Source organism: Chrysemys picta, chromosome 5 (assembly GCF_011386835.1).
Source record: "Chrysemys picta bellii isolate R12L10 chromosome 5, ASM1138683v2, whole genome shotgun sequence".
Taxonomy (NCBI): domain Eukaryota; kingdom Metazoa; phylum Chordata; order Testudines; family Emydidae; genus Chrysemys; species Chrysemys picta.
Genome location: NC_088795.1, coordinates 28,314,631 through 28,337,320, shown reverse-complemented (window position 1 = coordinate 28,337,320; position 22,690 = coordinate 28,314,631). Strand labels below are relative to the sequence as shown.

The window sequence follows — 22,690 nt, the reverse complement described above, 5'->3', positions numbered from 1 at the left end:
AGTAAGGCTGAACACCAAGCCAGTGCCAGGACAGAGCTGATGGTTTCGAAGCTGTGTGATAGATTTGCTGCCCTGCACTCCCACATAGCCATCATATAGTAAATGCTGTGCCAGGCCAGCGAAACCATTTCTTCCCTCAATCTCATGCCTATTGCTTCTCTCTCTCTCTCTCCTCTGCCCTGGCTTGGGATGCTAAACATATCAGTTGAGGCCGAAACTAAAAATGATCAGTAAAACCTTTTCTCACAGTCCCCGTTTTTTCTTTCTTTCTTTTTTTTTTTAATTGGGTTTGAGGGCACCTGCTATCCACTGTAATGGGCCTTGTTTGGTGCATCAAGATATGGAAACGGACGCACTGTCCTGCAGTTGTTTGTTCTCTGCCCATTTGGCAGTGACAGAAATCAAGCTGAGGTCATGTGAGTGCAGCCAGCATTGAATGTCAATGCCAAGAATGCAAAATCACATTACACTGGGGTCCTTTCATGCTTTCTCTATGAATAGGGATTAGTACTTTACCAAATGTCATGGAATTAGATTTGTGATCTTATGGAAATCTGTTCGCACAGCACACACTCAAAAAAACCCACCCAAAGCTGACAACACAGGGTACTGTGGTTTCAGTAAGTGCAGCAGATGGTAAATTAAAGATCCTCATAAATGCTAGAGTGTCCAAAAGTTAATTGTCTGTCTGTCTTTGAGGCAGTCAAATTAAGGGCCCAATAGCATAAAACTCTGGTGCCTGTGTGAAATTTACAAGATGCATTTCCAGTACTGAATAAATTGGATGCAGAGTGGACATAGTATGAATGAAAAAAATTAACGATGAATAAAACACATACATGTGTGCTGCAAGTGCCAAGACCATTCATTTGTCACATACTCAGTTCATATGGGAGTACAGTGAAACCTTAGCTTAATGTATTGACAGAAATTAGTTGCTCAGCAGAGCTGGCCTGGAGTGGAATCGTGCTTTGTATGTGTAACCCACGTTAGCTTGGTGAGGTGCTCTGTACCCTTGTGGTGGTGGCTAGGCCATCTGGAAGTTGCTGAGTCTGCTAGAGCCATTGCTAACAGCAGCAGAGGCTCATGCATTAAGAACTAGCAGTCTAGGTTCAGTGCCCACTGCCAACAGCCCAGCTGGTGTTACAGGTGTTTTCCCCAATGTGAGACTGGTAAAGTGGTATTGCATATAAAGAGCAGCATCCTGCAATGGCCAAAACTTGTCAGGAATGTGTGGGTTTGGAAGAGGAAGATATGCACTTTTGCAGGTGGCAGCCGTTACTTCGCATCCTTATCACAGCTGACCATTTCAGGTGCATATGTTCAGCTCTCCAGCTATTCCTGCAAGATGGCAGAGGTAACTATTTTTCCTTAGACTGGCCACCATTCACCAACATTTGATGTTTGAAACTAGGAATAAGGATACTAGTGTCTGGTCACTTCCACTCTTTGCACACCTCTCTCTGTGCTTTTTGGGATAATTGGCATAAGCCATATAGCTATTTTGTGCAGGATTCATACTGACATATCCACACTTGCGGTGATGGGGGACTATGAACCTGCTTTTCTTTCTCCCTCATCACACAGTCTAATGTGGGATTGATCACAAGGTGTAGGGAAAGCCAAGTGTCTGTCTGTTTCTTTCATCCAGATATTCCAGTTCAAGGGAAGTCCGCTTCTAAAAATTAATAAGTAGAATGGGGGAGGTTAATTACATTAATTTTTGCCAGTTTCCCAGATCCTCATAATGGATGAGATATAGCATCTTGTGTAATTATACCAGAACCGTCCAGTCTGACCCATTTTGGAATAGATGTATCGTGTATGGAGGATCCCACTATCTTCTGATATTTGTTTTGTCTTCAGCATGGTTCTGTTCGGGGAACACTGCTCAACCCTTTTACCTTGAACTTGATTAGTTACAAGCAACTAACCCACAAAGTGGTAGGGAATCTGCCACAGGAGCTGACTGCTTGCCACGTCTTCATGGAACTGATTGAGCCTCTTGCATGTTTTGCCTAGAGAGGCTTTTGAGCTGAGTTGCTACTTGCGGATCGCAAGGATCCCAATTTGACTCTCTAATGTGTGGGGACAAACAGACTCTGCCACACACCCACCTCAATGGGTAGAAAACCTGATGGGAGCAGCCTCAATAGAAGGGGGAAGGAGAATTGCATGCTGAGGGACGCAGGGCTGGCCCCCCTCCCTCCAGAGTCTCTAGCCATTCATTAGCCAGCTAGGTGAGGAAGGGAGCTGATTGCGGATCCCTCACTCTCCACTTTCATTGATTTAAACCCTCGCCTGACCCATGTGGAGCCCCTTTTTTACTCTGTTTCAGCCACCCACCTCCCCACCCTATACGGGTAGCTTTGAAGCTGTGTTTTGCGGATGCTGCAGGTCTGACCAATTGCCTGTTTTGAGGTCAAGAGGAATTTTTTCTTCCCTTGGGGGCCAAATTGGCAGAGGCCTGGTGGGTTTTTTCATCTTCTTTGCAGCACCTTAGAGACACAATTATGTTTTAAGAAAAAAGGAATAAAAGTTAATTATCAGAGATAGTACTTGGTAGGGATGTTAATTTTTCGCAACTGCTGGCAGTTTCCAGGGCAGTTTAAAGGCTAAAAAGCACTGTTCCCAGGAGTGAAAGACCTGGGATTTTGCTGATGGGCCTTGTGATCAGGAGATAGGGGAAGACCTCATGGCCTTCACAGGTGGAGGTCCCCACCCTCCTGTACCCTCTGTCCCCCTTGTGTGGGTGGGTGATCAGACTTGGAAGAGCGAGCTGAGTCGTGGGGGAAGCCTGAGGAGAGTCTACCCCGTGTTATGGGTCATATGGTAGGATTCGTGTAATCCCTGCATTGGAACCCTGTAGAATACCTGGCATGGGAGAGTCTGGGTGACAGGGACTGCCTCTTTCTTAAGTTAAGTTCAATGAAGTTCTGGCTTTTCACTTCAGATCCGTTTGCTGCCATGTCCAGGTCAAGGGTCATTACATAGGAAGCACCATTAACTGGTTAAACACATTCTATTGTTTAGCCACAAGCTGATAGAGACAAGATGCTTCCTTCTCTCCCCTCTATTTAAAGATAATGCCAATATTCCAGGGGCCACAGGGCTTTCTAAAGTGAAGGTCTTGTGTTAAAACAACGAGGAGTCCTTGTGGCACCTTAGAGACCAGGGCAGGCTCCAGGCACCAGCCCACCAAGCTTGTGCTTGGGGCGGCACCTGGAGGGGGGCGGTGCGGCGGCTCTGGTCGCTGGGGAGAGAGGAGCCGCAGTGGGCTCGCCGCCCTCCTCCCGGCGCTCTGGCCGCTGGGGAGAGCGGAGCCCCAGCCGGGCTCTCCGCCCTTCCCCCGGGCGCTCTGGCCGCCGGGGAGAGCGGAGCCCCAGCCGGCTCGCCGTCCTCCTCCCGGCGCTCTGGCCGCCGGGGAGAGCGGAGCCCCGGCCGGGCTCGCCGCCCTCCCCCCGGCGCTCCAGCCGGTCGGGGAGAGCGGCCGGGCTCGGCGCCCTCCCCTGCCTCGCGGGGGTGGGGGTGGTGGCGCGGAGGGAGGCTTTTTTGCCTTGGGCAGCAAAAAAGCCAGAGCCGACCCTGTTAGAGACTAACAAATTTATTTGGGCATAAGCTTTCGTGGGCTAGAACCCTGCTACAAACCCCGGTGCCAACTCTGTCCACATATCTATTCAAGGGACACCATCATAGCACCTAATCAGATCAGCCACACCATCAGGGGCTCGTTCACCTGCACATCTACCAATGTGATATATGCCATCATGTGCCAGCAATGCCCCTCTGCCATGTACATTGGCCATACCGGATAGGCTCTACGCAGAAGAATAAATGGACACAAATCTGACATCAGGAATCATAACATTCAAAAACCAGGAGGAGAACACTTCAATCTCTTTGGTCTCTCAGTAACAGACCTAAAAGTGGCAATTCTTCAACAAAAAAACCTTCAAAAACGACTCCAACGTGAAGCTGCAGAACTGGAATTAATTGTAAACTGGATACCATCAGATAAGCCCTGAATAAAGAATGGGAGTGGTTGGGTCATTACAAAACCTAAACTTAATTTCCCCAATACTAATTTCTCCCTACTGTAACTCACACCTTCTTGTCAACTGTCTATAGTGACTCTCTTACCACTTCAAACGTTATTTTTCCTCCCTTGGTATCCTGTTGTTAATTGATTTATCTCATTAGACTGACCTCACGCTTGGTAAAGCAACCCCCATCCTTTCATGTATTTATACCTGCTCCTGTATTTTTCACTTCATGCATCTGATGAAGAGGGCTCTAGCCCATGAAAGCTTATGCCTAAATAAATTCCTTAGTCTCTAAGGTGCCACAAGGACTCCTTGTTGTTTTTGCTGATACAGACTAACATGGCTACCACTCTGGGTCTTGTGTTAATGACCCTTTGTGCTAACGTCTCCGTCTGTGTAAATGAAATAGGAACTTACCTGTAAATGCAAAGCTGTTGCTGGTAGTGCAGAGAAATAGGTTGTCGTCTGGCTGGCGTTTGCACCCCTTCCGGTAAGTAAGCTGTGTAACCTCAGAACGCCTCCTCAATTCTGTAGGAGTGGAAGAATAAGGCTGGCTGACTGCAAGAGTGCAGCCATGTAGCAGAAGGTTCTTAGCAAGGCAGTGTCAGTCCCTTTCTAGCTTTGCTCCTTTCAATAAGCCATCTGTACTTATTACAATGCCATCTCCTTGTGTTTCAGAGATTTTCTCATACGCTTGCCTTACTGATATGCATCAGCAGGAGGGATTAGCTACCAGTACTCATGCAAGCTAGAAAAATAAAACGTTATGTAGGAGGTAATGTAATTGCAACCAAAAGGAATTTCAATTTATAGAGATGACATATTTAGAAATAGGAATAAAAACAGTTAGCAAAATAATTTGCAACCAGTGCCTAAATTCAGTATGAATTGTTAGCTCACCCAGCAGATAGTGTCCATATTTACAGTCAACCTAAACATTTATATAATAAAAAAGTTGAAACTAGTCTTCTGTTCATACAACTGTTCCAACAAAGATGACAGCAGTGCAAGCTTCCCATAATGCCTTGTCAAATTGAGCAACTTTGGCCAGGGACTCTGTAAGGGAAGAACAGGGACTCTTGTCTCCATGGCTAGACAAGCCTTGGCCCCTCTGCTCAGAACGACAGATGTGTGGTAGTGCTTCTAATGTGGACACATGTTCACTATGATCAGCAGCCTCTTTCAACTAAGCCAACATACAGCTGTTGGATTGCTGCTTTTATTCACTGTCATCTTGGGCTGGTTTTGTCTAGTGACCATCAGATGAAAAAATTTGTAGCCATCCAGTTCGCCCCCTTTCCAACATCACTTCACACCCATTGAAAAATCCTACTTGTTTAAAAAAAAAAAAATGCAGGAGTGACAAATTTATGGTTAGTTATACAACTTATTAATTTTGTGGCACACCAGAAAAAGACCCCTTGAAATATAAGAAGTCTAATAAAACATTATTTAATGGTGTCTGAGAATTTTTTTTTTTTTTTTACTTAAAATGACAAGTTGCAGTATAACTACAAGTAACATATTACCTGTGGCACATAAACTAGCTGTGGAATTAGCAAGGCATAACTTGCTGCAAGTGACATCAATATTTTAAAGAGGAGGGAAGAAGTCTCCTTGTTTCTATAGTACATGATGCTAACCTGAAATGTAGAGACTCAAGAAGTTTCTCCTCAATTTCTGGAGTACCCATTTTAAATTTGATTAGTTTCTGGAGGCCTTTTTTAGGTACCCATTTTAGCTGAGTTTCCTAATTTGTAGCATTAAAAACAAGAGGCTTTTAATTTTCCATTGCCTTGATCTTTGTGTAATCACTTACACCAGTCTAAAGTGGGTCTAAAAAAGCACTACCATTCTAGTTTGGCAGTGTTTGGCACTAAACTTACACAGATGAAAAAGGACTACACAAGGTACAAAGCAGTAGAGAAATGAGCCTATCATCTGGTTCAATATCATCACCTGTCTTGAAAGGTCTGGGGGGGTGGAAAACGTAGCTGGATCTTGTAATCACTATTAACAATCCAGCTATGTATTCTGTATGTTTGAGAGAATGCTTGTGTTGTGCCTGGTAAATTCCTGTGTGGGATTATTTTTTCCCTACAGATGAGGAGATTTGTGTAGGCTGAGCCTAGTTTGACTGTGTTTGGATTGGGAAGATGGCATCAATTTGTATATGCTATCGAGAGTGGTAACCTACAATGTACAGTTACCAGGATGTCAAACAATCCATTTTGTGGCCTGGTGAAAACCCACCGTTTGGCTAGGATCAGAGACTGTTTCACATATGTGAAGGCACATGTATATCTACTGCTGCAGAGCTTTAAAATAACCATCTTTATGTTCTAATTTGGGATGTGATTTGGGTGGGGAGCATGGCCTAGTGCAGAGGTGCCCAACCTATGGCCCTCAGGCTGTACGTGGTCCATCAGAGCATTTCATAAGGCCCGTGACCTGCTTCAGGACAGTATACTAACAGCTGATTCATTAGCATTTTGTCATCATGTTTACATCCGTTTAGTTTACACAAGTGTGTAAACTGACAATACTGTACATAGAAAAATTTATCTAAATACATATGAATCAAGCTGAACTTAGAATATAAATCAATACAGGTGACTTTAAATCTTATTAAAATATGTAGAATCTGTTTCTGTTTCTTCCTCCCCCACTCCAAAAAAAAAAAAAAAAAAAAAAGGTTGTGCTTCTGTTTATGTGGCCCTCCCTCCTGTGTAATAAAGTTGAGCCTCCCTGGCCTAGTTGCTCAGGCACTAGACAATGACTCAGGAAACCTGAGTTCTGCCACTGACCCCTGGAGTGACCTTGGGCAAGTCTCTTTGCCGCTCTGTGCCTCAGTTTCCCCATCTGTAGAATGTCAATAATGATACTGATCCCCCTTTGTAAAGCGCTTTGAGATCTCCCCAGGAAAAGTGCTTTATAAGAACTAGGCATGATTAGTATTAATATCCAGTGATGATGGAAACAAAACACCCAGTGAATCAGTAATGCCACGGTAGATAATATGGTTTTGCTGGCGGGAAGGTTCCTGTGTGATCTCTGACTTTTTTGTTTACTGACTTTTCTTCTAGACCTTTAGAGCCATTTTTCTTTCAAATGAGAGAAGAGCAAGACAAAACTGTCATAGTCCAGGTCTGTTTATGAAAGTGGGGAGTTCACTTACAGTGAGCCTGTTCATTTAGAGTGACTCAGCCCCTGCTTTCCTCCTCCCACGCACGTGCTTACCAGTCCTAATAAATGGAGTGCTGAGCCGTGTCAGTTGAAATGACCCAGTATATGGTGGCGGAGGTGGGTGGGATGTGGCACTGTGGCTAATAGCAAAATGACTGAGTTATGCTGAGCCAAGTTCCCTGAAATGAAGTTGCTGAGCATTCTTCTGAGCACACGTTAGTGTCAATACAGTACCTCTATAGCTGCTAGTGGTTTCATGATCCTGCACTCTGCTTCAGGCCCCCACCACTTACACTACTGCATTAGCAATGACATAGGGTTAAGTGCATATTCATTGGTAAGAAATAGGACTACTACCAGTTCCTGCCAGCTAAGTCCTTGGTGTACCAAATGCCTTAATTAGATGGTGGTGGTTGGTTCCACCTTGGTTCCAGATCGAGACATTGTACAGGAGCTTTGTAAATTGTAGTGGAATTTTCTTGTAGGATCTGACTCCATCACAGTTTGCAGCTTTATATAGAGTGACAGTAGCCCCATAAAAAGAGCTTGTGATGGGGGTGCACATAAATAACCCTCACTGAGGCAGGTAGGGAAGGAATTAACTATGTGCTCATTAGACAGAAAAAGGATATAAAGAGTAGTCAGAGGAAGTCTCTCTCCCTCAAAGTAGGAAGCTCCCAGGCACCAGCAGGAGGAAGGACCTGGGAAAATGTCTGTCTTGCAATATTGCCCACCAGAGGCAATATTTGCTTTCTTTGCCGCCTTATTCGGTTTCCTTTTTGGGGCCAGAATGAAGAGTCCTGGGCCTGACCACCTCCCTACCCTGTATGTTGGGCTAGTTGCAGAGAAATGCTGTAAGGATGCCATATCTTTTTCTTCCTTTTTTTTTGTTTGTTTGTTTCCTTTTTCTTCCCTCTTTCCTGCCACTCTTGGCCATGGCTTGCGCTGTGCTCCTACAAAGCTGTTTTCCTGCGTATACCGGGCAACTTACAATTATTTTCAATTGTTTCTAAAAATATAAACTGATTTCAGGCAATGCTGCTGTGGCTGCTGGGCTGAGCCAGAGGTGGGATGGCATGAATGAGGGAAAGAGACTGGTCAGGAAATGTAGCAGGGCACTGAGTTTGGCTTTTGGGTAGGAGCCCATGGAGTAGTGATAGATGAAGCAGCGTTCCCAAGTCTCCAGATGCAGGGGCCCTGGAGGACCAGGAGACTGGTGGGGTATGAAGAGGGACAAAAGGCTGGGGGAGCATGAAGTGTGACCTGAAAGGGGTAAAAGTTAAGGTTGGGTAAGTGGTGTATTTTTGGTGGAGTGCCTGAGAGAGGGAGTTAAATACAGTACCTTAAACTTTTGATGTCCAGGTTTTTTTGTTTTGTTTGGGTTTTTTAAAAGAAGTCTGGGTTTTTTGTACAGTAAGAACAATAGCGGTGTTAGGGAATTTGGTGGACTGCATGAAAGCACGCTTTTTAACTTTAACGCTTGTATTCTGCAAAGAGGTGTGTGTGCATGAATACTGTATGTTTTCTAGAAAAAGATCTGTAATATCTTGGCTTCAAATAAAGTACGTGTTCTAGTACTAGGACTTGAATTTGGAAAGTGATTCTAATGCTGTGAGCTTGGAAACAGTTACTCACTTTAACTGTTTTAAACTGCTGTTCATATGTCTGAGTGGGAAAAAAATTGAACTCATCCAGAAATGCACCCTCCTTGTTCTGGTTTCCAATGCATTAGTTTGTGTTATGGCCAAGAAGAGAGGGATTTGAGCCTTTAGGGCATCACTAACCTATGGTTGGTATTGCTTACAACACAGCATTGATTGCATCATCAATGAGCAATAAAATAAATACATGTAACATCTGTAACAGAAAACAGATGTCCTGCAAAACCAATCTGAATTAAATAGCTTCAAAAAGCAATAAGAGTAGCGACAAGAGACTTTGCACTCAAAATTCTGTTGGGCTGTCCACTCTATCTACAACCTACTGCAAGATTAACAAAAAAGAATAGAAGAAGAATAAACTAACAGCCACAGTGTTTTACATTAAAACTGGTTTGGTTTCATCCAGGTCTAATTAATTTTTCATGCAGGTGGATCAAACAAAAATATAGTCCCATGAGAGGAGTTGCACAGCTTTCTCAGAGCATTTTCAGATCCGTTTTTCTACTTTGGTACAATGTCAGCTGTGTCTTTTGATTCAGCTGAACGGAAAATGTGTGAAAAATTGAGTAGGGCGATTCCTATCGGCTGCATTTGGGGGAGAATCCATGTAAAGTATCATGGAAATAATTACTTGTAAAATATATATTAATCTTTAAAAATGTGTATTTAAAATGAGAATAGAGAATAGATTTAACATCTGAAAGCCTATTTTACATCTATAGCTGGCTGCCTTTGATGTGACTCAAATCAGGTAGCAATCACCCCTGGTATCTTCTTTCACTAATCATATTGCTTGGAGCTTTCCTGCTGGCCATGGCTCAAGGGCAAACAATTAATGGGCTCTAGGCCAACACATTTTTCATAAGTATTACAGTACATCTGTAAATTTATATGAATATATAATGTGTGCTCTCAGCAGTTTGCTTTCCCATGGTGACCCTCTGTGGTTAACCAGCTTTAAATGAAATCCTGTGCCGGCTGGTGCTGAGAATGGAAAAGTTATGGGAAAGGAAGGAGGCAGATTCTTGGCTCTAACCCCCCTTATTCCCTTTATGTGGTGTTTTAGCCTAGATGAAAGCTGCTATACTGATTGGATAGGCAGGTGAGCTGCCTTCTCAGTCATCTTTCAAGCTGTGCTTTTCACTTCGTTGGCTGACCCCAAAATCTCCCACAACTGAAAATTAAAATCCAATAAAAATTGAAAAAAAAAAAAAAAAGCTTAGAAATAAAATAAAAAATGTTTTATTTTTATCTGTCAAAATTATAAAATAAAAATCGGATTCTGCGAAGGCCTATGAATAATGAAATGAGTTTTTTAAATTACAAATTGTATTTCAATTCAGGCTTAGTCGAAATATTCTTCCTCTTGGAGGATGATTTAAAGAAACTGAAATGAATGCCTGTGCTTCATATCAGTTCAGGATTGACCAAAAAAAGTTTAATACAAAAAAAAAATTACTCTTGGAAAAAAATTATAGGAAGAATTTAATCAGTGTCCCACCTTTTAAATATTTCTCTAGTGTATTGTGGCTATGAGTGCACCATAGTACAGGCGAGAGAAATATTGCTTAGGGAAGGATTGTCTTAGAGCAGAAGTACATTTTAGAGTCAGTTCAATGATTTGTAACAACCTAAAGAAGTCCCATGTTTTACTGATGGTACTTCAAAAAGTTGCATATTCTTCTTCATGCAGTCATGATCCATGAAAAACATTTTTTTCTTAGAACAAACCAACCCCACCAAGCAATGCCACGATCTGTAAAGTGACTGTACAAAAACCCAGAGGACTGAGTGTTTGAAGATGCAACTATGTACATTGCTCTTACTCATTCTATGCCTGTTTCATTCATGTGCCCAGGATAAAGAGTGAAATCGTGCTGTCTGGAAGGCTTAGAGTACATAGTAGACAGTCACAGAAAGAGAGAACCACAATGTGGATGAAGACAGTCTAAAATGGTGTGGATATGGCCGTGTCTACATGTACAACGCTACAGCGGAGCAGCTGTACCGATATAGCTGCGCTGCTGAAGGGTGTCTGGTGAAGATGCTCTATGCTGACAGGAGAGAGCTCTTCCATTTGCATAAAAACCCCACTCCTGGGGGTGGCATGCTGGTGGGAGAGTTTCTCCTGCTGTCGTAGGGCTGTGCACACTAGTGCTTATGTTGGTGTAACTCATGTCAATCACAGGGGTGAAATAGTCAAACCCCTTGCAAAATAAATTTTGCTGACATAGTGATGATTTTGGGCCTACTAGCTTAACAGTTTTGCTTTAAAAGGCTGTTATAAGAAGTTTTTGTCACTACTCATAGCAAGAAAGTTCATGCACACATAGTAGAGATGGATCTAAAAAATCCCCGAATTTTGAGGAAGTTCTAATCTGAGTCAAAACTTTACAGCTCTGGTTCCTTTCTATTGTATAGGAAAGTGTGCATTCTGTTGTTATTGTAAGGGTGTAAAATGAAGCAACTGCATACAGGAATGATTTGTCAAGCCTGTTTTATTTTTATAAATCTTCCTCACAAAGGACATATTGACATTCAGTGGTATGTGACGATGGTATATTACCTAACCCCTTTACTACTTAGTTTGCAGCTGAGATGCTTTTGGTTGGTAGTCTGTTCTAAATTTTTTGTTTTAATAAGAGTGTCAACTGAAATTAAAAAAAATTGTGTGTGATTTAATAAGTGATCAATCTACATTTGTCCTTACAATGTACAACTATTTTAGTTTTGCACCATTATTTACTATGTTACTTTTTAAACTATATGCTGTTTTGTAAAGTGCTGTACCCCTCACAACAAAGAACTGATCATACCTGAGTGCTTTGTTTCTCCTGCTCAAGCCAACAAGATTAATAACGCTTAGAGAAGGATGTATGTAACTTGAAATGTTTATTGTTTGACCCACCTCTGAAAACACTGAAGTGCTAGGCAAGGGGTTATTGCTTATGAATGTATCTAAGCATGTGAATTAATACCGAGAGAAGAATAGAGAGATTATAGAATAAAATATATAGCAATATTCTTTATTGTGTAACTTTTGTTCACTGCATGTAAACAGTTGAGGACAGTGAAATGATAAAGTATTGTTACACGCTGTCTAATTATTCTCAAGTAATTGATTTACTAGAGAAATTTGAATGTAGTTTTTGCTTTATATCAACATTAATGAGTGGAAGGCTGAGGGTTGTAAAATTAATCTTGTAGAAAGTGTTGCACCACTGTTGTATAATGCCAAGTATTATATTTTGAAGGACTTCCTAAATATTTGTTCTCCCTAACCTGCTCTTCAAAGATTTGACAACAGGGTTTTTAGAGGGTCTGCCTCCAAACAAGGAATATTGAAGACACATTGGATCTGATTCTCTGCCACCATGCACCTTCTGTAGTCATTTTGCACAGGTCTAAATGGCTATACAAGATGCAAGGCAAGGGAGAATTGGGCCCCTTTTCTCTAAAATATCTAGAGTAATTTGTAGACAGAGGATAAAATTCTGCTATTTTAGGCTGGTATGGATCCAGAGTAGTTCTTGTGACTAAAATGAAGTTAGTTGACGCTTGACTGAAAACAGAATATTTCTCTTTCTCTCTCAAATGTGAGAGGAGAGAATTCTGCTGACTGGCTTGCATGTAAATGAAGGCAGAATTGGGCACACAAGGTGGGATATTTGTATAAGAGTTGAGGGAAATACACTGGTTTTTGGTTAACATGTTTATGGTGACTAGAGTGTTTTGTGTATATGTTCACATCTCTTTGAGGTTTGCTGGAAGTTTTGGTTTTGTAGTTTTCAATTGAAAACTCCAAACTAATCCCAAAGTGATCCCTGGAGAAACTCACTGGTTTCATAATGAAACCCCATTCTTCTACCACAGGCTTTCATTTTATTTTAGCATTCTTGTGTCATTCATCACTATAATATATCTGTCCTTGTGGTAGTTTGGGCATTGATCCTTTCCTCTGGTAGGCCCCTGCTCTTGCTTCAGTTGCCTTTGAGAGGGAAGGGTACAGAGATTTCTGTTTTGGGGGCTGAAGGGGAGGAGAATATATACATCTTCTGATCCTCTGTAAGGGTCTTCAAGGAATAGGTTGCGCTTGTCTTTTCCTACCAACAAGTTTGGTGGCAGCAGAACTGGGAATGTTGTTCCAATCCTCAAGAATGGGTCAGTGCACTGTTCAGTGGTGCGTTGAAAATATTCCTTGAGTCGGAGACGACGAAAGTAGGCTTCCAGATCACCGCAGAACTGTATCATGTTCGTGGGGATGGTGGGACAGAAAGAGAGTCCCCATTCGTAAAACTACAATACCCACCTGGGGAAGTGAGGAAACAGATTGACAGAGCAAGACTGGTACCCAGAAATCACCTACTACAGGACAGGCCCAACAAGGACAATAACAGAACACCACTGGCCATCACATACAGCCCCCAGCTAAAACCTCTCCAGCGCATTATCCACGATCTACAACCTATCCTGGAAAATGATCCCTCACTCTCACAGACCTTGGGAGGCAGGCCAGTCCTCGCTTACAGACAACTCCCCAACCTGAAGCAAATACTCACCAGCAACTACACACCACACCACAGAAACACCAACCCAGGAACCTATCCCTGTAGCAAACCTCGTTGCCTACTCTGTCCCCATATCTACTCTGGCAACAGCATCAGAGGACCCAACCACATCAGCCACACCATCAAGGGCTCATTCACCTGCACATCCACTAATGTTATATATGCCATCATGTGCCAGCAATGCCCCTCTGCCATGTACATTGGCCAAACCGGACAGTCCCTCCGCAAAAGAATAAATGGACACAAATCGGACATCAGGAATGGTAACATACATAAGCCAGTAAGTGAACACTTCAATCTCCCTGGTCATTCTATTACAGATTTAAAAGTCACTATCATTGAACAAAAAAACTTCAGAAATAGACGTCAAAGAGAAACAGCAGAACTAAAATTCATTTGCAAATTCAACACCATTAATCTGGGCTTGAATAGGGACTGGGAGTGGCTGGCTCATTACAGAAGCAGCTTTTCCTCTCCTGGAATTGACACCTCCTCATCTATTATTGGGAGTGGACTACATCCACCCTGATTGAATCGGCCCTGTCAACACTGGTTCTCCACTTGCGAAGTAACTCCCTGCTCTCCATGTGTCAGTATATAATGCCTGCATCTGTAACTTTCACTCTATGCATCCGAAGAAGTGAGGTTTTTACTCACGAAAGCTTATGCCCAAATAAATCTGTTAGTCTTTAAGGTGCCACCAGACTCCTTGTTGTTTTTATGGACCTATGGTAATTTACCACTGCGGATCTGGCCCAACATACACATGTATATACTGCTTATTAAATTATTTTGTTTATATTTACCTTTTCACACTTATGTACAAAACAACATTGAACTGCACGCAAAATACAGCATTTACCAAAGCTTTTTGCCATTTCCAAATGCAATAATATGGATTTTTTTTATGAATAGTTTTATCCTTCAGTCGTCTTGTTTGTTTTTCGACCGTTTGATTTTCCTTGCAAGAATGGGGTCTTTCCCTCCTTCCTTGCCCTTGCAAGAATGGGGTCTTTCCTCCTTCCTTGCTCTACCAAAGTGATGTATTTGTACGTTTCATCTCTGTTATCATTATGTAGTTTTATCCCTTCAAAGAAAGCCAGTTTAACCACAAGGATTTAGTACAACTTTCTTATGCAAACTGTATAAAGTTAGAAAAACAGCGGAGTTAGTTGTAACTCATATGTACTTTTTTGGCTCTTTTTAGTAGAAGTATCACAGAGGAGATTATACTCTGAGCAATTGGTATTTCATATTCTGGTTTGATTTAGAATGCTTAAACATAATCTGTTCTTATTAGAGATGGAGCCCAAACCAAAACCCGAGATCTGGTTTCAGATCAGAGTTCACAGCTTGAACCAATCTCCTTAATGGGACAAATCCAAACACCCTGAACTTTGGGAAGGTTCAGATTTGGATCTGAAATTTGAAACTCTGTGTTTAGAAACACTTGTAGTCGGTATCTTGGTTTTGCCTCTTAAACAGATCCAGTGTTAGGATCTAGGGTTTCAATTCAAACCTCTATTTAATATTATATCTAGTTCATACTGCTGAAACATCTGATTCTTGATTTACAGTTCCAATTTCTACTTTGACGTTATCTAGCAAATGGCACATCCCAGAAGAATACAGGATTTTAGTATAGTTTAGAATTGCAGTCTTGATACTTCAGTCCAAAAAGATCAACTTAATTTCTACTAGCTCCTTCCTGTGTGATTATATTGCTTGGCCTAGGTCTGGAAAGGGTGTAACATCCTTCAAAACTTGAAGGCTCATTGTTAAAATAAAAATAATTTATAAAAAAACCCCCTTACTCTGAGTTATTAACAGCTGAGGTTAACACTGAAGTAATTTTAAAAATCTAATTTATTTCTCACTATTAATGTTCACTTTTGTATGTCTCACAGTTTGAACTCTGCAACTAGGCTGGTCAATTTCACGCTGTGCTCCTAGGTAGCTTCAATTTCTTGTTCCCCTGCATTAACTCAATGCCGTTGTATTTTGTGTTTCCAACAGGGTAAGGAAAATTTTAAATTGGAAAAATTAATAGAAAAAGAAATCATGAAACAAATCTTTGTTTTGTACTTATGCCCCTGGGGACAGAGCTTTCTAGCCACAAAACTACATGCACACTTAGGCCCTGATTTGGATTGCAAATAATACAGTACAGAATAAAAAACAAAAACAAAAAGGGAGTATTGGAGGGAGTAACCAAAGATTGGATACCTCGAAGCTCAGGGCCTCAGTATCTTTGTATGGTTCTGCATGATATTAATCAGCAGCAGTAGTGGCCCTGTGACACTGATTATAAGCCATAGTGGATTCTCTCCCTGTTGAAATAGAGGAAATGAAAAAACAATCCAGATTGTTTATTTGTGGAAGATGAAGTAGAAACATTTGACAACAAAAGAGGACTGATAAAACGTAGGGTGCACTGAGAACTTGATGTACTTAAAAGTTACAGTGAAAAAAATGAGGGAATATATTAAAAAAAAAAAAAGAAGATTATTAAAGCACATATGGTTATTGAAAGAGTATGTGAAAGAGCACCGTGTAAGGGTAAGGAATTTAAGGGTGCCTGGTCTTGGCAAGGGGAAAGACCCAGAAGGGGAAGAGACCTAATAGGCTTTCAGTAAGTCAGTAGCTGAAGTTCTAGACACTGATGCAGAGAAGGCCCCTTCCTCCATATGGAAAGAGGTTAAAAAATCCATACGAGGAAGAAAGTCAGCCTTGGAGTCAGTATTGAGTGTACATTTTGCATCTGACCTCAGATGTAGAAAGTGCCCTATTGCTCTTAAAGGAGTGTGTCTATCTGGTATGCAGGTACTAGGAGGAGGCTGACTGGGTTGAGGGAGGGCGGAGGGTGTCCTTGTAGAGTACAGATCACCATGCTATTCCTCCAGGCTTTCTGTCAGGGCTGCCAGAGTGGTTTTTGGAGCCTGTTGTTGGAGAGGCTAGGGCTGTCTGTCTTGGGGAATTTCAACATCCATGTGAATGACAGCTCTCCTGGGTTAGTCACAGCCACTGTGGTAAATATGATTATCCCAGATGGTTCCTAGCTCGGCTTACAGCTGAGGAGGTGACACTCTGAATCTGCTCTAACACGTAGTGTGTTTGGTGGTGGTGGGGTGTAGTCAGCAGACAATTAGTTATGGTCTAATCATCGTCTCTTCCAGATGGAGGACAGGGCTTTCTTTCCCTCTTGCCTGTCAGGGCACTGGAACTGGTGTGGTGATTCTTTCTCTGTGATTAATGGATCCTGTTGGATTACAGAATTCTTGGGGATAATGCTCTCTTGTCATTGGGCCAAGGCAGGTTTAAGGTCTGATGTATCGTGTCCCATCACGGCCTGAAATGGGAGCCGTATATCTAAAAGTGCATTGTCAGGTAACTTAAATTCTGTTAGCTAACGTCTCTCTGGTTATTTATCTGGAATTAAGAATTGATCTCTCCATTCCCAAGTAGGTAGTTATTTAAAAAAAAAAAAGAGAGATTTTTTTTGTTTACTGTAGGTGCCCATGTAAATCAAGCGTTCCATGTGCCCCTTATGCAAACATAGGGCATAGTACCAACTTTTCTTGTTTGTGTGGAACATAAGTAAAGTGTGCTGCTAGTGTTGTCCATGTCACTTGATGGTAATTACCTACAGTCAGACCTGATTCTGTAGCCCTAAGCACGAAGCACCCTTTGATTTTCACTGGAGTCAATCACGGATAAGGGCAAGAGTGCTAGACCTTTAGGGCAAGAGATACTGATTTTTAAAACCAAACATGGATATAATCTGGAGGACATTTGCTAATGATTCAACTTTAATGGTATGTACAATTTTGGGCCTGAAGTTTTTGACAGTGCGCCTTTCTGAAAACATGGTTAAGCTTTGAGTGTTTCGGTTAATATTTAGTTAACGTTTTATAGAAGTTCTTATGGCACATAACTAAAATTGCCTCTTTAAATGCATAAAAGACGTGAACTCACTGTGAAGCTGTTGAGTTCAGTGCTGGGGAATCCCCACAGTTTCCCCTCTCCTTTTCCCAGAAAGATAAATGTATTTTCTTGGTGTGGTTTTGGAAAGAAAAATCATTAGTATACTAAGTTACTTACAGATCTTAAGAGAAAATATACTGAATGCCAAAAAAAAAAATCTATGAACAGTATCCGTTTATTGCAGACAAACCACAAAGAAAATCAGTTTGTGCTATTCAAGCAACATTCTATTGCATGGCCCCAAACTAGTTCATATATAGTTGGCTCTGTAGTGAGCTCTTTTTAAAGCCAGAGGAGAAAAGCATACACGTGTGCGTACACTGCCCCATCCCCCCTTGTTTTTCTTTCTATATTAGAGGCTTTGCTTGGTTACATTGCAATGGTGTAGATCTCTCCTGCCTTAAAGTTGTTTGTTAGGTATTTTAAAAGTGCTCTCTCACTGCATGCTGGAGTGGTGTATATTATGGATTTAATAATTTGACAAGCATTATTTTACATTGCAGTTTATCCTGCTACACAGTACCATTTAGTAAGCAGGCAGTATGGGGAGAGGAGATGTTTAATATGCCCGTTCTGTTTACCTGATAGATCATTTATAGGAGTTTCAACTCTGAACCCTGCAATAACTTTTGGGTAACAGCACACTTAATTTAATTCACAAAGTCAATTCCTACCATGACATTTACTCATTGAAATAGATTTTACAGTGGATGTTGCATGGAGTCCCAGCTGCTCCTTCATTTTTCCTTCATGGCAGGAAAACATTGTCAAGATTACGTGTCTTTAGAGCTTGGTACTTGCTGACTTCTTGAAAGTAACTTTGCAGAGATACGTACAAAAAATGGCAAAGGTTCAGGGTATTATGTCGTAGTACACAGCCATTTTCCCTTTTTATTCAGGGACATAGGAAAGTAGTAAAAGTTTAGTAGGGTTGGGGACTAGGTGGATCCAGGGAATTGGTATATAGAGCCTTTTGTCTCTAGGTTATTGATTTGTAACCCACCCAATTCAAACTGGCTTTGAATTTGACAAGTGGGCAGGTCTCTAATACACCTCTACCCCGATATAACGTGACCCGATATAACACAAATTCGGATATAACACGGTAAAGCAGCGCTCCGGGGGGGCGGGACTGCGCACTCCGGCAGATCAAAGCAAGTTTGATATAACGCGGTTTCACCTATAACGTGGTAAGATTTTTTGGCTCCCGAGGACAGCGTTATTTCGGGGTAGAGGTGTATTGCAAAAAACTTCTACCACCCATGCCACTAACTGGAACCCTTGTTGGCAGTCTCAACAGAGGCGCCAAGGACTAAAATGTACTTGAAGGAGCAGCACCTCATCTGGTATAAACTGGCATAGCTCCATGGACTTCAGTGGAGTCACATTGACTTATACCATTTGAGGATCTGATCTGAATTGGATAACCTGAAATGCTACTAGAGTGACCCCTGTAGGACAAATCCAGTCATGCTGACAAGGTGTGGAGAAAACTTGCTATACCACGGTCTATGCTGTATCAGTTCTGTGGAGAAACAGAGGACTTCAGTCTTCAAATTTGTCTGTCTGGCTCCTTCAATTGAGGAGGTTGACTGACCAGTGCTGGTGGTGATGGGATTTCTTTGTGATTGTGGGACCTATTTCCTTTCACCCCATAGATCATATATCCAGCCAGCGTCCCGTGATTGCTTAGATGCTTTCTCTAAGCAATCTCTGTGTGCCCCTCTGGTTCCCACATTTTAACTTGGACCTACGCTCCCTTCCTGTTTTTACATTCTTTATTGCAACTGTAATTAGTTGATCCTTGAGGTTTTTTGTTCTGTTTTGCTTTTATTGTAGCTTTCCCCTTCCTTACTTTTGTTGAGGGGTAGCTGTGTGTTTCTTTTGGGTGAAGTCCCTTTGGACTTCACCCAACATTTACAAAGATCTCCTTACATCGGCCTCCAGCCATTGCACAGAGGTCAAATAGACTGACTCCTAGCATGAGCATCCCATTTGCAAATAAAGTCAGAGTTTAGTAGCAGTCATGTGAGGGAGTTACATCAGTAACTTTAATCTAGGGGTTGGCAACCTTCGGCACGCGGTTTACGTTGTTTACATTGACTGTCCGCAGGCACGGCCCCCCCGCAGCTCCCAGTGCCCGCAGTTCGCCATTCCCAGCCAGCTGGAGATGCGAGAAGCGGCGTGGGTGCAGGGTCATCCTAGAGTCTCCTGGATGACCAAAGAAGCTGGTATGCATGTATTGCTGGGCCACAGCAGCCAAACATACACTTCAACTGAACTAGTAACATGCCTAGAAACCATCGAACATGAATAAAACAACCTTTTCCTGTTGCCAAAGAGGAGTGATTGTAGTAGTGTCCCCAGAATTGTTATTTCTAAGTAGTTCTTTTGCTCATTGGTTATTAGCTGTTATTTTGTGTGTGTTTGTTTATATTAAAGCCTCAACTTTTTGACTGTTACACAATCCTACAGCAACACGGCACATGTTAATCTTATGGGCATATGCAGTACTGAAGATATTCCATGGAACAAGGAGTGCCTTAGATGGTCAACTGTCCCCTAAAGTCATGATGATTGTGATGTAATCAATGGTAAATAGTCACTCAAAAATTTGTCAGCCTGGACTCAGTTTCCATTAACTTGGACCAATTTGTGGTTTGAGTTAGTACTATATAAAACCTCATCTGTCTCAATAGACTTTAGTTCTGGTGTTCATACAAACCCAGAACTTGAAAGGTAGTTAAATCATGTGAAGCAAAACTGGAAGAAAGTTTTTGCAAAACTCTTTGAACCAAAACCACAAGTATAGCTCAGCTCTGCAAGTTCTGCTTCAGAAAGGAAACAAGTACATATTTTGGGAATGCAAGATTTAGTCATTTTATTCATTTAGTTAATGTATTTAATATTTTTGAATGCAGAAAGAGAGAGATCAATAGTTTTAAAATGTGCTATGCCATTCTGAGATATGCAAAGATATGGTGTATTGTTGGCTGCATGGCCTATTAAAGTAGCTTGTTCATTGTGAAATATAAAAGCAACCAATAAATAGAAAGCTATAAAATTAAGCTTGTTTAGGTTTATTTTAGGATTATCTCTGATATTTTTTTCTGATGATAGTTCTGGTTTAAAAATGTACCCATTGATTTAGGTTTAATAGGCCATAATGTGGGCAACATAACTATACCTGGTCATGAATATGGATTTTAGTGCTTCCTCCTTCTAGCTGAATTTCTTTTATTGTGCTTTGCAAGGGAAGCGGCTCTGTACAGCTGGCTGCAAAATGATGATGGTTTGTTGTGTTGTCCTGTCGCAGATCTTGGCTTATGCAAGTCTTGGGAGATATTTCTTTGAGCTGATTTGTGGAGTGGTTGAGGAGGTGACATTCATGGCATCTGAGATGCGTATGTGGGAAAGCATTAAGTGGGCTGTGCAGCATTAGGGAGCTTCACCCTTATCCTGCTGTTTTCTGGCTGTTCTCTGTGCCAAGAAAGCAGCCTTTCATTCTCGAATTGTGGAATTGTAGGAGAAGCTGTTGTATTTTTTCTGTGCTGTCGCGCCCAATCTCGACATTACTGTTAGAGGTACAGAGGTTCCCAGCCAGAGGGGTGAAGTTGAAGGGGTAATCGATATATGAAATATTTGTAACGGTCAATTCACAGTTCTTACCCCAATTTCCTCTTGTTTCTTTCAGTTTCTGGGCATAGCATTTCTTGGAATTGGATTGTGGGCATGGAATGAAAAAGTAAGTTGAATATAACACAAACTCAACTTTTTTTTTTTAGTGACTGATTGAATAACTATATATTACACATGCTACCCATTCACTCACTGTCGGTACTAGAGAGAAAATAAGACCCATTGTCAAATTAAACTTTAGCTTGCCTCACCTAGAAGGAGACCTCAGCATCTTTCTGGAGGCTGCGTTGGCAAGAAAGATCAACTGACAGATGCACACAGAATAGCCCCGGCAGCGCATACATGGAAAGTACAGCATAGAGCTCTCAGTGGTAGGCAATGTTGGTATGATAGTGTACTCTCATAAAGGGAGGCAAACCAAATGAAAGTGAGTTTTTCTATTTTTGCCTCTGAATTTACAACACTACTGGTAGCTGTGGCTTAAATTAGTTTAGACACTTACAAAAAAATAAGCACAAGACTGACTAAGCTATAGTGTTCCTTCAGTTATCTTAATTAGAATGTCCTTCATTGTGCGACTGATGCTGTAACTCTTATCCTCTCACAGATAGGCCTATTAACTCATGTGATTAAAGGTTTGCGGGGTTGGGCCCAAATTTGGGAGACTGCTTGGGGATGGAAAGTGGGAAGGAAAGGCAGTGCCAGACTAGAAGGTATAAAACAAATCAATGTGTGTCAGAATCCTGGGTAAAGAGATCAGTTCCGCAACAAAACAAAATTAAAACTATTTTCTTCCCCTTTTGTTCTTATTAATATTGTTGTTGTTAATAATAAATACCTATGATAGCAAGAATATTGTGAGAATTAATTAGATAATGTTTGTAAAGTGCATTGAAGAGGAAAAGCCCCATGTTAGTGTTAAGTATTGATATTATGTTCATTACTAAGCTCATAAGTGGGGCTGAACAAACAGAATAATACATTGGAAACCCAGTCTCTGGCTCAGCTTTTGCACTAAACATTCAGAATGAATTAGCCTATCTTGGAAGCAAGTCAGTCAGTTGGAGCCTTCTAGTCGTTCCGTCTGTTTTCTTCCGGAATACAGACCATTTAAAACAATAAAACATTTTACATGGCTTTGAACAGGCATTGAAGTGCATTATGAAAGTCTGTATTGTGCTAAGGCCCTGATCCTCCAAGATGTAATCACATGCTTAGCTTTATCTACTACGAGTATTCTAATTGAATTAAATAGAGCTACTCTGTGTGTAAAGCAAAGTATGTGCTTTTGTCTTTGCAGGTCTGAGGCATAAATTAGTTAGTATTCGCTTAACTTTGAAGTGGCTTCCCAGTTAAGATTTTTTTTTTTTAAAGTTCTTCTAGCATTTCCTGGAGCAGCGAAAATGATTTTTCCATTATTATAAATGTGTCCTTAGTCTAGAGTCCTAAAGCAAAAGGGTCGTTCTGTCAGAGTGACAATTCATTAGGTCTTTAATATAGCTCATTAGTGTGAGACTGGATCAGTCTCTTCATGGAGAAATGTATCCAGTTAAAAATTATTAATAGCCAGAAACTGCAGCAAACATTTTACTTGAGATGCAGAAACTTA

General features: G+C 41.4%; 1 protein-coding gene across 11 annotated transcripts in view; it reads left to right on the top strand.

Annotated features, from left to right (window-relative positions):
* TSPAN5 (tetraspanin 5) overlaps positions 1 to 22,690 on the top strand; it is a 116,538-nt gene that overhangs the window by 68,075 nt on the left and 25,773 nt on the right. For 9 of the 11 annotated variants that reach the window (XR_010601254.1, XR_010601256.1, XR_010601255.1 and 6 more), the window contains one exon: positions 21,137 to 21,187. Coding sequence is in view for 6 of the 11 variants with exons in the window: in XM_042859988.2 (XP_042715922.1) it covers positions 21,137 to 21,187 (51 nt within the window). In the remaining 5 variants the exon portion in view is untranslated. Of the gene's footprint in view, positions 1 to 19,889; positions 20,037 to 21,136; positions 21,188 to 22,690 lie in introns of those variants that run through there. The other 2 variants (XR_010601258.1, XM_065596172.1) reach the window with 1 other exon arrangement.